Source organism: Balearica regulorum, chromosome 7 (assembly GCF_011004875.1).
Source record: "Balearica regulorum gibbericeps isolate bBalReg1 chromosome 7, bBalReg1.pri, whole genome shotgun sequence".
NCBI lineage: Eukaryota > Metazoa > Chordata > Aves > Gruiformes > Gruidae > Balearica > Balearica regulorum.
The window spans coordinates 36,113,106-36,128,647 of NC_046190.1; the positions used below are offsets into that span (position 1 = coordinate 36,113,106).

The 15,542-nt window shown below is 40.0% G+C and overlaps 1 protein-coding gene across 1 annotated transcript; it reads left to right on the forward strand.

The window, feature by feature from the left end:
* Positions 1-623: 623 nt before the first annotated feature.
* LOC104637028 (nucleolar RNA helicase 2) lies at positions 624-15,355 on the forward strand. Its single transcript, XM_075758909.1, has 15 exons — positions 624-807; positions 1,474-1,740; positions 3,034-3,109; positions 3,824-4,002; positions 5,528-5,645; positions 6,474-6,659; positions 7,162-7,307; positions 8,313-8,462; positions 9,967-10,128; positions 10,891-11,010; positions 11,808-11,881; positions 12,093-12,252; positions 12,557-12,691; positions 13,921-13,965; positions 14,796-15,355. The coding sequence occupies exons 1-15, from the start codon at positions 703-705 to the stop codon at positions 15,000-15,002; spliced, it is 2,130 nt and encodes a 709-aa protein (XP_075615024.1). The 5' UTR covers positions 624-702; the 3' UTR covers positions 15,003-15,355.
* The last annotated feature ends 187 nt before the right edge of the window (positions 15,356-15,542 follow it).

Here is a 15,542-nt window from a genome sequence, read left to right on the forward strand (position 1 = left end):
TAGGCTCTTTCACTATTGAAAGTTTGTCTCCAGTAGTTCTGAAGACAGAAGGCTAAAGTTGTAGTGATCAGTTTTTAAAGCTATTGAAGATTTCTTTTAGGGAAAGTCGCTGGCTGTGAATAAGTGGAAGAAACTGCATGTGCTGGCTGGGGCTGAGCAGAGCCCTGCTCTCTCCCGCCCGCCTCAGTCCACGGCCGATTTCAGTCACGCTGCTACCGGGATTTCCCCCTCAGATTTCTAAACCTCTCTGCTCCCAGCGTCTCACGCTGTCACTGCCGCCCGCAGCTTTTCCGCTTCCTTCAAAACCCCTCCCAGAGGCTTACACGCGCAATGGGGGGTATGGCACAACGCAAGCCCTGGCAGAAAGCCGGTGGATGAGGAGCAAGTCGCCATTTCCCCACCAGCCCAGCCCAGCCCAGCCCGCCCCACCCGTTCATCATGGCGGACGCCTCACGGTGAAGGCACGAAACTCGCCACGAGCCCCACCACCTCGCAGCGCGCGGGGCAGGCTAGGCCTTGTAGTTCGGGGGAGGCCCGAGGCATGCTGGGCCTTGTAGTCCGGTGGCGGGGGCGGCAGGCTATTGGCTGCCGGGCGACTGTTGCGCGATACGGCCCCGCCCCGCGTTGCCAGGACAGTGGGTGGGATCTGTTTCTGTCACACAGCGGCCGGCGGCGGCGTGGCGCGGTTGCCGGCGAGCGGAGATGCCTGAAGCCACCCGGTTTAGCGCGAGCAGTGGGGCCGAGTCGGATCCCGAGTGCCCTATGGAGACCGAGTCGGCTCTGGAGACTAGCCGGCGGCGGCGCAAGGTACCGGGGAGGGTACCGGGGGAGGGCTCCGGGTCCATTCGCCACCGGGTACGGCCTGGCCGCGCCACGCCGCCTCGCCTGCACGCTGGGGCTCGTGTCCGGCGGGTCTTGCTTTGGGTCGCTCCTTCCCACACACACGCGGTGGCGTGGACCGGGGCGGATCTGCGCGGCCACGGGGCGTGCCGGGCCGTGCCGTACCGTACCGTGCCTTGCCGGCCGGCCACGTGCGCGGCGGCGGCAGGGCCTGCCGGGAGGGCGGCGGGCTGCACGGCCTGTGGCACCGGGCCACGGCCCCCGCCTGGCGTCGGGGCGGCCCTGCCGGGGGTGGCGGGCCTGCTGTGGGGCAGGCGTCCGGCCGTCCTCGTCGCGTCAGCGGCCCGGGGAGCGCTTTCGGGTGCGCTCTGTGCGGGGAAGAGTCCCGAAAACGAAGGCCCGGTGTCTCGTGGTCAGGGAAGTGCCTCCTGGCGGCACCTGCGCCGCGGCGGGGAGGGATCTGTTGCTTTGCACGGGTGTGTGTGTGTGCCTGTGTGTGTGTGTCCCGCCTCGTCGGTAAGTGGAACGCGGGCTTTTAGTTTTAACTCTTCCGCAACGTCTTGTCTGTTTCGTGTCGCTTGGATCACGTGCGCGTATTTTCATTTACCGCCGTGTTGCTCTCTGCCTTACCAGAAGGAGAAAAAAGAGAAGAAATCTAAACATCGTGACAAATCTCAGAGGAGAAGGACTCAGACGGATGAAAGTGAGCCGTCGGAGGATGATGTTGAGCACCCGAAACTCAAGAAATTAAGGAGTGCAGTTAAACAGAACGGTGATGTGAAAGGAGAAAGCCCGGAGAACACAAGATTATCTTCCTTAAAAATTAAATCCACCCACAACAAACAGCACAGTAATTCTAGTGAAACGTCAAGTGGTGATGGTGACAGCGAGCAAGAGCAGGTAAAACTAATGATTGATTTAGTTGTAGTGATGTGTTAACTTTCAGCTGCTGCATCGTAACAAGGTTAAACTTATGTTATTTTTCCTTTTTTTTTTTTTTTTTTCCAATCAACGGAAAGACTGCTGTAAGTTTTCAGGGTTTAAAGTTACTTGAACTGTTCCTTCTGTCGATTGTTTCTAAAAATTTTAAATTATAAAGGTCCTGAAGTTCTAGATCAGCGCACCACGGTTTCCTCACTTCAGCAGTCCGGTACTGTGGTAGCTGTTGGCAGATGGACAAGCTGCAGTGAGATGGGGCTTTGATATGATTCAGCATCATTAGATATGATTGTAATTGCCACAGATATAGTTTGATTGACTTCTTTTTGGTGTTGTGAGTACGTCTCTAATTACTTGGTTTTAGCTAGTAGAAAAAGTTACATATTAATATGTTCTTGTATCATCTTATTAAATAGTAGTTGTTAATGTGATAAGATAGTCCTTAATCTAATAAAATGTCATGTTGTAACAGTTTTGTAAGTCTTTTTAAGCCTTTCTGTAAGAAAGTTTTTATTTTGTCTAATTCTTTTTGCTTTAGGTTCCTTTAAAATTGCTTTATTTGAGTCACTTTTTTTTTTTTTCAAGGGAAATATATTTTGTTGTACCTAGGATTTGTTTTGGAAAGGCTTTATACCTGTGTGTTCCGCTGTTGCTTGGTTTTGATTCTGGTTCCAATTGATGCTTCACAAAGCATCCGGGGTTTCCATGGTTTCCAGGGTTCGCATTCTTTCCTCACGCTTAGCATTTTAATCACTGTGCTGTTAAATGGTGTATGGAAGTGATGCATTACTAAGTAGGTGTGTTTGATGCTCTATCTTGTAATGCTGTTCTTCTGGGGATCGATTTCTGTATCTGTAAATCACTGGGCTGTATTAGTTGGGAAGTAGGAAACAGGCTAGATATCAAGCTTGATTCTTGCATATTACAACATAATCTGTTAGGGCATTGGTAGTTTTTTAAAATAAAATGTTAAAATTTAATTAAGAGTTTGCAGAGTTAATTTGGGTGTTTTGCATTTATAGGTTATGCCATTAGATATGAAACAGTCTTAACTTAAATTACAGATCACTTTTGTCTAACTTTGAAATATTATAGTAAGTAAAACAAAGAAGGCTCTTTAGCTGCAGCTGTGATACTATTACTGAAAATTTGACCCTTGGGCATGGCATCAGTGCCTGTGTCATTACCTTGAATTTTCTGATGGTCATATGATACGCACATGGAATGTTATCTGATTTATTGTTTACCTAACAGGAGATGACTGAAGAACAGAAAGAGGGAGCGTTCTCCAATTTTTCTATTTCCAAAAGGACTGTTCAACTTCTTCAAGGTAAATTTCTTGGCATGATGCGGCTACGGAAAGTAAATGATCTCTGTCATATGTTTTTATGCTCAGCTTAATCAGTGAGCTTTGACACGTGCTCCACTTGTGCGTATGCAAGCGCAGATGCTATACAGAAGGCATATTAATTGCCTGCTCTGAATACATCTTTGAACATAGACTTTCTGTTTGCAGTATTGCCCGTTTTGGCTTTTACAGTAGAATTTTAAATTACATAAGCAAAAAAAAAAAAGGTAATTCTGTGCAAGAATTTTTCAATTTTAAAAGTTATTTCAGTGTGAGTAAAGGAGAACCAGTTACATATTTAGTATCTTTGACGTTAGTTTGTGCATGACTTAGTATGAATTGAGAGAAGTGCCTTTGACATATGTTTTATTTGAAAGGAAGAGATTTTCATAGATAGGTGGGGACTATTACATAAATAAAGCCACAGTACTTAAAGGCTTTTAATTAAAGGCTAGTAACTTTGTCCCAGCTAGCACTATGTCTGGTGGTATGAAGTGGGACAATAAAATGGACGGTCCCAGGACACTCTTTACAGATGACATCTGTGATGAAATAAATCAGTGGAGGTGATGATATAATCCTGACTGACTTGAGAGTTGATTGAAGGAAGTTCTGTTTGGGATAACTTCCTCTGAAGAGTATGCAAGAACACTTGTAAAACGATCGTATTAAGGAAATCTGTTGAAATTGTCACAGCTCGAGGAGTGACGTACCTGTTCCCCGTGCAAGTGAAGACCTTCAACCCAGTGTATTCTGGCAAAGATGTAATTGCTCAAGCACGAACTGGAACAGGGAAAACATTCTCTTTCGCTATTCCTTTAATTGAAAAGCTTCAGGAAGACTCACAGGAAAGAAGAAGAGGCCGTTCACCAAAGGTAACTCTGCTTAGTTAGAATGCTGAATTTTGCTTTGTCGTAGGTCAGAGCGATTCAGAGTTTTAACCTGCTGGAAAAGTTCTTCAAGTTTGTGCATGGATAAGCTAACCCACATTAAAGATTCTTTGAAAGTTGTGTATGTTGGGCTTCGCCTGCATCCTGTGCTGCCTCATACTCTCTGATCAAGGATAAAGAGCAAAATAGCTCTATCCACTTGCCAATTCCTTTTTCTGCTTCCAGGGAGACTGAAACTGCGGGTGTTCAATGTGTTCCTATTTAACTGTGTTCAGTCACCTTACCTGTTCAGGTCCAGTGTTTACTGAGTGTTTTTCTCCCAAATTAGCAACAGATTAGTGACTTTTTCTGACTGATAAAAGCTGTCTACTTAAACATGTTTGTAGTGGGATGTTTTAAAAATAGACTTGGTGATGGTGGTCTTAGTGAAAACCTATTGAAGTTTCTGCTCCAAAGAAAGCAGATTGATTATGAGCTCTCTGCATCCTGCTAGGGAACACCATGTATGTTTTTTCACCAAATTCTTATGATGCCCTTCAAAACTAGATAGGCTTATCGTATCCACAATAATAGTGGAAATTTTTTTTGTCACTTTATTTCATCTTGTCACTCATCTCATAGACTACTTGAAACTCATTTCGAAACTACTACTAGCTGTTTTATTAGCATCTGCCCGTAACGTTGGCTATCCGATTGACAATGCTGGGTCTAGATTTGGCAGAGTGGAGGAGGGAAAGCTTTCTTTGAAGGAGTTACAAATCTTAAAATAAAAGAGATTTCAGGCTTTGCTCTACCATGCTACACTACTATTTTCTTTTTTATAGTATGTTTCAATGTTGAAAGAAGTAACAGGATAAGGATTTTAAGGTTCCTTTTGTCAAGCCAGTGATGCCAGGTTTGAGAGCAGTACTGCAATCACATGTTAAACTAAATTAGTTCAAACTCCTAGCTAGTAGCTTGTCTATCACCTGCAGTGAAACCTGTGTATTGGAAGAGAGGATGGTTCCTTGGTTGCTTCTGCAGGGATATCAGCACAGGCTCCTGAATCATGGTGAACACCAGCTTTGCAGACTGAACATATGTTTGCCTGAGTCACAGGGAAGCTGACAGACAGTTGATGGCTCTTACACTTTCTCGCAGGACTGTGAAGCAAAACCCTTTTATTATCCAAATCCTTCAGTCTTGTAATCAAACAGCATATCCGCATGTAGAAGTAAACTTGTAGCTGAACTGTTCAAGCTAAAGTTAAATAAGATTTAAGTACCTCCTGTCTGTCTCATTTAAGAAGAAGTTGGCCTGTCCTAAATGAGTATGTGCTGAAGGAGATTAATGATGTTACGAGAGCCTTAAGCAGTCTGTTTCTCTAATCTTTGCTTAGATAACTACTTAAACCAGATTTTTTTTTTTAATTATATAAATGGTCAGACCTGAGCTAATGATTAGAAGTCTAGTGGTTTCTTGGCAGAAGCCACATTGAGAGAACACACCTGTTTGTCTGTCTTCTATCCAGGTACTAGTTCTTTGTCCAACAAGAGAGCTGGCAAACCAGGTTGCCAAAGATTTCAAGGACATCACAAGAAAACTAACAGTAGCTTGTTTTTACGGAGGAACTCCATATAATGGACAAAGTAAGTGACACATCACTAATAATTGAGACGTCAACTGACTGACATATTTGAGAAATTTTAACTCAAGAACTGGAGATTATTCATGGGGAATTCAGTAGCTCAGAATATATTTTCTTATGGTGAGACATAACCGTGTTCTTCGTGTTGTCTACTCGTGTACTTTAAAGTGAAAGAGATACACTGTGTGAATACAGAGTATTTGGGTTTAGGTTCTTGTAAACATTTATATTTTCTTTAAAAAATGTTTGGTCTTAGAGTGGTGAGTGGGTGTAGGGTTTTTTGGTGTGGTAGGGGATATCTAGAGAATTTGTAAAGTGAGGAAGAATTTCTATAGTGTGATGGCAAAATTTACCATCTTGGTGGTTGTAAACAAGGCAGATCAGAGCAGGAATGAGAATAAGGTCTTTCATCGTAATACATCTTGAGACATTAGGGATGAATTTTTTTTCTCTGCGGAACTTCAGGAAGGAGGGGATTTCAGTAATTTGGATTGTCAAATAAAGGTTTGGTGTTTTTTTTTAAACTTTCTAATTAAGGTAGACAATTTTGAGAAGAGCTGTCTATTTCCAAAGTATGTTAAAAGAAGCACTTCACCACTTTATTTAGAGAGGGAAGGGAGATGGGAAATGTTTTTTTCCTTCAGGAAGAATAGTGGAACTTACTAGTGTTTTCTCCTCCTGTTCATCATTTGTTGTCACATTTGTAAGGAGAGTACTTATGGTTTAAGAAGCCATTGTTTCATTATTACTTGGCTACCATGTGTTTCTAATGTAGAGTGCGCTCCCTAGTTCACTGCTAACTCCTCTTCTGCTCTTTCCTGTTTATCAGTTGATCTCATGAGAAGTGGCATTGACATTTTGGTTGGGACACCTGGTCGAATCAAAGACCATCTTCAGAACGGCAAACTGGACCTTACCAAGGTGAAACATGTTGTACTTGATGAAGTCGACCAGATGCTGGACATGGGATTTGCTGAGCAAGTGGAAGACATTTTACGAGTTGCATACAAGAAAGGTAATCTCAATATTTAAAGAAATAGTAGGAAATACTAGTAATAATTTAGTCTGCTAAAATTCAGGTACATTGTTCTGCAAGTTGTGAGGTGGCTTTGTTTAGAAATTACTCACTACTATATATTGTAGGAAACACGCTGTGAACACAGTACGTGAGGAGGTGTTGCTAAAGTGGGAATCATTCTTAGGACCTTTGCAAAGCTTAAAATCCACTACCTAGGGATCTGTAAATAACTTTCTTTGACATCTTTCTATAAGTTGTACTTCTTTCATTGCTTGAAAATAGACTGGATTTTTGTGCATAGTAACTTTTTTCCATAATCTTGAAAATATTTAGACTTTCTAGAGTATTTTTTTTTCAGATGTTGGTAATAAATTTAAAAAGCAGAATTGCCTTCTTTATTTTACATACTGATATTTGACCTCATATTTTTAATAACTCAAATAATCACTTGTATGCTTCTGTAACATGAAATTTGTGAAACATTGTTCTGTGTTTTAAGATTCTGAAGACAATCCCCAGACACTACTGTTTTCTGCAACTTGCCCACACTGGGTATATGATGTGGCTAAGAAATACATGAAGTCTAGATATGAACAGATTGACCTGATTGGGAAAAGAACTCAAAAGGCTGCTACAACAGTAGAAGTGAGTAATCTATCCAATGTGGAATGTTTTCAGGCCTTTTCCCTTTTCCTTTATGCAACAAATGGTCATCTCATCCTAAGGAACGTTATCAGAGTGATGTTGAAAATGGTTTTGAGAATTATTTTTTAAGCATAAGGTACATTACAGCTACTCAGATTGTTTCTAGGTTTAGGATCTGTCTCTCGTCTCATAGCATCCAGTAATCTTAGAGACGTCTCAGGCAGAGTGAGGATTCAGTCATCAGTTTTGTTGGTTTTCTGAGAAAAGTGGTATCTGAATTTATCTGAGTTGGAAGCAAAAGGCACATGTTAATGTTAACCAGGCTCTCTTAAATCACCACAGACATCAGTCAAATTCTGCTATTCTGTTCACAGAAGGTTTTTTCAAACCTCCAGAGTTACCTCGCCTCCCTAGGCCTTTGCTTGCTACGCAGTAAATACCATAGCAAGGAATACAATACAATGCGCATATGCTAGAAGCCTGAATTAATTACCTTTACTTGATAAAATATTGTTTCCGCTTAAGTACCGCTTAGCGGTTACTTTACAGATCAGTTGGACACATAATTGTATCATTGGGATTGAAAAAATGTTAATCTTCTGCTTGAAAAAAGCTTTTAACACACTGTATTTATTTGTTTTACTTTATCTGACATAAAGCTTTAGTTGATAGAACTGTGATAAAATCTTGTGCCCCTGACTGTCCTCCAGAGAAATGGTATAACATCTCCTTTTTTTTTTTTTTTTTATCCTTGCTTTAAAAAAGTGATTTGTAGGCTGTAATCTTTTTTTCTATTTCTGTAATTATTTTGCTTGATGTTAGAATAATCATAGCGGACATAAGAGCCTTATGGATTTTGCGTGTTCCAGGAACATGAGTTAGCATATTTTGCCCACCAGGAAACAGTATTAACTCTTTAGTATTTCTGGACTTTACAGTTTCAAATGTATTAAAAAAGAATCTTGTTTTTTTATGTAAGCTAAACGCTGGCATTCTTTTCCATAGCATTTGGCAATAGAGTGTCACTGGTCTCAGAGAGCTGCGGTTATTGGAGATGTCATTCAGGTCTACAGTGGCAGCCATGGGAGGACCATTGTCTTTTGTGAGACCAAAAAAGAGGCAAATGAACTGGCTATGAATGCTTCAATCAAACAGGTATTTTATCATCTGTATTAAGTAACAAAACCCGTCAGAGATGTTGATACCAGACCTATGCTGAGGAAGTTTTAAAGAGAGAGAGTTTCAAAACTGCCAAAAAGAACCTTAACCCCCCCCCCCCCAACTAGTTGAAAGCTTACAGCATTGTAGTCGTTAGGATTAGGCTGCAGTAGCAGATACTGGGCTACAAAGCATTTTTTTTTCTTAAAAGAAGAGTTTTCATTGACATTAAATAAAACAGTTGTGAATTGTTTTCTTGGTAGAGAAATATGTTATGAAGAGTTCAAAAATGTATACACAGAAAGGATTTAATCTGTCATCTCTTGTGAGCTAGCGTATTCCTGAGATTTGTGGTACAGCACACTCTAGCACTGGTGGAAAATAACTCATTGATGTAGTGGTGCAATATTTATGATGTGTAGCGATACTGGCACTGCATGGTTGGTTTTGGTGGTGGTATCACAGCAATTATTTCTGAATGTGTTTTCATTGAGGAGATGAGTTAAGATCTATCTAGAAAGCAGTATAGCATTATGTTCTTAGGGAAAGGAGAAGCTTTTTCATCTGCCACAACTGTGTTCAGGAGTGTTTCTCCCACACTCCTAGATGGCCTCACTAACAGCTAAACCGGAGTGTGGAGCCTTATCCTGCGTTACTGGTGGTGTTAGTGGTATCAGATCTTGCATAGGCAATGCAGAGCTCTGATCTTGGCAGGTAAGAGAAGGAAATTACTTAGATGTTTCTGTTTTAGCATATTAATATGCGCTAACAGAATATATGCCTTACCAGCTGGCATTAATCCAAAACTGTCTGAAAAAAGAGTTTTTTAATTCTGTGCTCACCCTAGCATTGTCTTAGTATTTTTTCAAATCATTCTGTGTTTACATGTGGAAAACATGGTGGCCATGTACAGGCAAGCTGTGAAATGTGAAGTAGAGGAAAGAACAATTTTTGTATGTTTGGTCTTCATACTTGTTATTGCTGTGATACAGGACTTTCAGAATGTTCTGAATGTAGTTCTTTTTTTTTTTTTTTTTTTTTAGGAGCGCTTATATTTTAATCCTTTAATTGGTAGTGGGAGAAATTAATATATTAAGGGGAACTAAGAAGCAACACTATTTTGGGAATGATGTCTAAATGAATACTAAGAAGGCCTGAGAATAGTGTTGATGATTATCTGGGAAAGCTAAGCCTTGCATAGATGGGGTCAATGGCAAGTTAGGGCATAGTTGTTTCCATAGGTCACAGTAATTAGAGGTTGAGAGAAGATACACGTTGCGATTCTGTTTTCCTACCTTTGTTAAAAGTCTTTGAGGTATATGAATGAGAAGTACTGAGCAAATATTGTAAGACACCTAAAATACAAACTCTGGTAATTCAGTTCTTCTGTATCTTGCAATATGGTATCTATCAAATGCCAAGATATAGTACCCAAAGCTGACCATAAAACGGAGCACTGTCTTGGATTTTGGTACAGTCCTATAATAATACTATTTTTCAGGATTGCCAGTCATTGCATGGTGACATTCCTCAGAAGCAAAGAGAGATCACACTGAAAGGTTTTAGAAATGGTACATTTAAAGTTCTGGTTGCCACCAACGTAGCTGCCCGTGGTTTAGATATCCCTGAAGTTGACCTGGTTGTACAAAGTTCACCACCAAAGGTAGGAGATGGTTATGTTGGGTATCTTGTAACAATTTATAGTTTTGTTTTAAAGTAGTAAATGGTATCAGGTGATGGTATACACTGCATAGAGTGTGTCAGTGTTGCATTTAAGGGTAAGAAATGTCCTGATATATAGAAGTAGTTGCTTAGAGGATTTTTTCAAAGTGTGTCAATCCCTGGTATGTTTAAAGATGGTCTCCTCAAAATGCCTTCTTTTAAGGCTGTTCAAAGTCTCTCCTTTGAAGGCCATGTATGGCGATTGGAAGTCTGGAAACAGTGGGAAGTGAAGACAGACTGATTTTCTTGCAAGGACGATTAACTAAGTAGGGCCACATTTGAGGAGGGGACCCCAACAGTGAGAACACTGGCTGAGTTACGAGGGTTTAAAAGAAACAAGATAATTTGTCAGTGAATTAGCTATTACTATCTCGGTAACCATGCTCAAGTTGATATGCAGAAGGGTAGGTGGGTTTGTTACAGAGGTGAACACACTCAAAATGTTTTCTCATATTCTCTGTGGTGATGCCAAAACAAGACTTAGTTGATCCATGCTCATGGTTCTGGCTTTCAAACCATGGTTTTTGAGGGTTATGGAAAAGCTTATTCGTTTGACTTCAGTGAAACAATGGTTTTTAATTTAATTTTCTGATGCAGTTGTTCTTCAAGCTTAACTGTAATAGCTTCTACTAAGTTATGTGACTGCAATGAATTGATTAAATGACAATAAATCAGATAAGTGATAAGGCTATTTATTTTGAAGGATGTGGAGTCCTATATCCATCGTTCTGGACGCACAGGTCGAGCTGGACGGACTGGGATCTGTATCTGTTTTTATCAGCGAAAGGAAGAACATCAGTTAAGATATGTGGAACAAAAAGCGGTAAAGTATAGTTTTCTTTTAATCACAAGCACTCAAATGTAATGTGTTAGGGTAGCATGTAAAATCTTCAGGTTTTGTTTAATAATTCAATTTCAGAATGTGGCTTAAAGTATCCAGTTGAGGTTCAGTTTCCCTGCAGAGTTTGGGTACACTGTCAATTACGGTAGAGCAGGGAGCATGCTGCAGATTCTTGTGCCCACGTTTTTTCAGCAAATGCCATTAAGATCGTACCTGTGGAAGTGAGAAGAATCTAGCAGGACTGCAGTTTAGTGTTCACTCTGGTTTATCTTCTGATCAGTGATTTGCATATGTGTAGCTTTAGCGAGAACTGTCGCTTCCATTTTTTGCACTTTGCACAGTGTTCTATATGGTAGTTTTCTTGCCAATTAAGTATTCAGTTGGGATGAGATGGTTTAGTCTCGACACATAAAACTCAGATTTACATTTAGAAAGGCTGTGTAACTTGTACTGAAATCTCAAGTAAATGAGACTAAAAATAATAATTTAGAATTTCCCCTCCCCCCGGAATATGCCAAAATAGTCTGTATTTATTTCAGTTTAATGTCACTGGATCATGTAAACTGACCTGGTACATAAAAGGCTTTTAAGTGGTACCGATTTCCCTGTAAGCTTAACCTTGTAGTTTTCACTAGCAAAAGTTGGGAGTTAAAAGATGAAAAAAAGAAGAAAAATTGTAGATTTAAATGCTTCTTTCTTTGGAGTCCAATACTGTTTCTGTAGAACTGAATTATTTATGGTCTGCAACTTTCATCTGTATTTTGCTTTTTAAATTTCAGGGCATTACATTCAAGCGTGTTGGTGTTCCTACTGCAACAGATATCATAAAGGCTTCCAGCAAAGATGCCATCAGGTGTGTTGGGTGACTCAAGCCCCCTTGTATCTTCCTATCTTCCTAGTTCAGAAGGTCTGTTTGAATTGCCTGTTGCTGTCTTGCTGAGCTCTCCGAACTTATTGCTATTAAAGTCTTGGACTGCTGTTTTTCTTCTATTCCAGAGCCTAGTAAATAATAGTGTATACATTTTTGGGTGTTTTGTTTTTTTTTTTTTTCTTTAATTACTTAGGTGTTTGGATTCTGTTCCTCAAACTGCTATTGACTATTTCAAAGATTCTGCTCAGTTGCTAATACAAGAAAAGGGACCAGTTAATGCTCTGGCTGCAGCTCTAGCCCATATTTCAGGTGCTACTTCCATTGAACAGCGCTCCCTGCTGAACTCGGATGTGGTAAGGGTGTATGGCTTAGCATTTGTCTTGACCATGGAAAAAAACCCAAGCAACGCACCTCTGTGGTGTTTAAATAATTATGTCTCCTTTTGATTTTTTTTTTAAATGGGAACTATACTTAAGCCACTAGGAACTACTGATATAGTAAAAAGCAAGAATGTAGTGGCTATAAATATACTTGCTCTCCATAACAGTATCCACTTGAAACACAGTTTATAAACTGTAAAATAGCAGATTTCTTGTGTCTGATAGATGTGGAAGCTTATTCCTCTGAATGGAGCATGCCCCATTTCTTACTCTTTAGGGATTTGTTACAATGATACTACACTGCTCTGAAGAAATTAACAATATGAGCTATGCTTGGCGAAGACTGCGAGAACTGTTGGGTGATGATGTTGGTAGGAAGGTGAACAGAATGTGTTTCCTCAAGGGAAAAATGGTAAGCTTTTTGTTTGGTTGGTTTTTTTGTATCTTTGCTACCCAGTTCTTCAGGTTGTAGCCTTTTCTTGGCTACAAGGAATTGTTGATAAGGACATGACTGGTAGAAGGATGGGCCTCAATCTGTTTTATTAGGGCTTAGGGCTCTGCTCCGCTGACTTGCTGAGGAGGAAGTATGATGCAGTATATAGCATGGCTATAGGGATAGCAGAACAGGTAAAAGGTACGAACTGTGCCTTAATGACAAAACACAGAACAGGGTTGGTAAACTGGAAAGCCTAAAACAAGGGGCAACCTACACTTGAACAACAGTTTAAAGATTTAAAAGAAATATCTTGTCTTTGGTGCTGTGCGTATTCTGGTTTTTGGTATATCTTTGTGTAAAAGTTAACCTGCATGTCTTGCTGTATGAATTTCACACATAGTTCACAAGGTTTCTTGGCCAGACACTTCTCATTTTAAATTTGACTCGAGGACACTTTTTTTATGTCAGTGAACTATTTTTACTATTTCCATCTCTGAAATTTTTTCTTAATGCATCCTTCATTCATGATATTTAATATTGCATTAATGGTAAGATTTGTTTTATTGTCCTTGCCTGTCTCTCTAATCACAGCATTGTTCTGTATTTGATATGCGGAACGCTATCTATGGATGGTTTTCCCTACATCAGATCTGTAATTCTCAATATCCAGATTGCTCATTCGGACAAAGAATAGCATTTTAACGTGCAAATTATGTATTGTACTTAATCATTCCAGTAGCTTAACTTCAGATTTTCAGTCTGAACCTAAATATTCAGTTTACCAGATGTATACATTTCTTAGGATAGATTAAAACTTCTGATTTGAAGGAATTTACAACATGAGTAATGCAGAAGCCAACAGACCATGGTTTAGGATGGAGAGGGTTATAAGCTTATTGTTAAAGAACAACAAAAAGTGAATTGGAAATAGTGGCTGTGCAGAGGAAAGAGAAAATGTATGTATCTTGAGGAAAACATTAAGAAAGTGCAAGCATTGGCATTTTGAGAAATATTGATGTAACCCTCAATGTTCGAAGATTTTGAAGTATCGTAATCTTTTAAATGTAAAACTCTTTGTTCTAGTACATAGATTTGTAGGCTCTATTGGGGTTTTTGTTTGGTTGGTTTTTGTTTTTGTTTTTTTTTTACTTGCAGTCAATTAAAAGGCTAGACTTGTATCCATTAAAATTATTCTCTCTTTTTAGGGCGTGTGCTTTGATGTTCCTGCAGCAGACCAAAAGGAAATAGAGGTACGTTCATTGACATTTCTGGTTACAGCAGATTGTCGATAAAAGTGCCTGGACCGGGTTAGGCAGAAAACATTGTGTAGCCTATATTCTGCCTTTTCTAGTGGCAAAGGGATGGCTTTGAAGGAGTTGAAGAACAGGACAAGCATACACTGTTCCTTTCCTAAAGAATTCCCATCTCTCAAAATCTGTAGCTTGAGACTTTTGCACTGAGAAGGGAGGTAGTTTGAACAACCCACCCTTGTTACTGCTGCTGGATTAATCTTTGTAGGCAACGAGTCTCGTTATGCTATAAAATACCCTTTTTTTCCATTTCCCCCCTTCCTTTTCACCCATAATTCTGTCCACAGTAAAGTGAATTCCAGGTTTTTGCTTGGCAGAATTAGTATTCCCATGCCAAAATTCCCTAGACTTCCAATCTTTCCTTCAGGTATTTCTTCCTTAGTGCATCTCCGTACCCTCATGCCCTGGCATTCATTCACTCCTAAAACAATTTTTGGTTCTGGATTAGAGGGGAATTGAGGGGAGGGTATGGGTTTGTGATCAGCACTAATTATAGTGGTATTCTTAATGAATGAAAGGTGGGGAAAGAGTTTACTGGTGAGGCTGCTCTGTAAAGCTGTAAGGTGGGTTTCAGTTCTGTAATATCTGAGGTGTACTCAGTCAGATGTAGCTCTTTCGCTTAAAATTTTGAAACCAATATTGACCGTGCTTGAAACCCCTATGTTAGCTCACAATTTTTCCTTTTCAATTGAGCAAATGTAGTAATTATGAAATACCCTGTATATGGATTCCTAGAATGTAACTTAATATGTCTGACTTTATTTCAATAGGCAAGATGGGAAGATTCAAAACAATGGCGTTTGTGCGTGGCGACTAAATTACCTGAGTTAGTAGAATCACAACGAGGAGGCAGTGGTGGCGGAGGAAATGGCCGAAGCTTCTCAAGCTCCAGGAATGGGCGGCGCAGTAGCTCTGGTAGAACCAGATTCAGAAGCAGAGGCCAGAAACGAAGCTTTGACAGAGCATTTGACCGTTAACTTCAACAATCTGGAAGTGGAAAAAAATAGGACTGCAGTATTTTATGTTACATAAAAAGAGGCTGTTCCTGTGTGTTTGTACCACTGGGAAAAAACTGTTATTCCGATTTTTTTTCCTCAGTACTGCTTTGGTCATAAACAAGATCCTTTTCACTTAAAAAAAGACAACAAAAAACCACAAGAAAAATAAAACTTGCTCTTTCATTTCTTTCTCGTGTCGCTGTTTCAACTGTAAGACTTAAATCTTTATTTCAACATATGGCTGTCGCATTCAAAACTGTACCCTGGCTCACTCTATAATATATAGACCCTAATTGTTGGTCAAACCTGTACATTTTCCAAAAAAATAAAAATACTATTTTACAAGTTCATATCCTACGTTAGAAGGTTTTAAAAGTGCATGTGTTGGGCAAAGGTGAGTAACATAGTTTGAGTGTACGCAGTTGAAGTATGTTTCTTAAACGCCTCCTGTGTAATATGTCCATTATTACATACGGTAAGGACTGTTTTGCAGGTATAGAAGAGTAGGATGCAGCAACG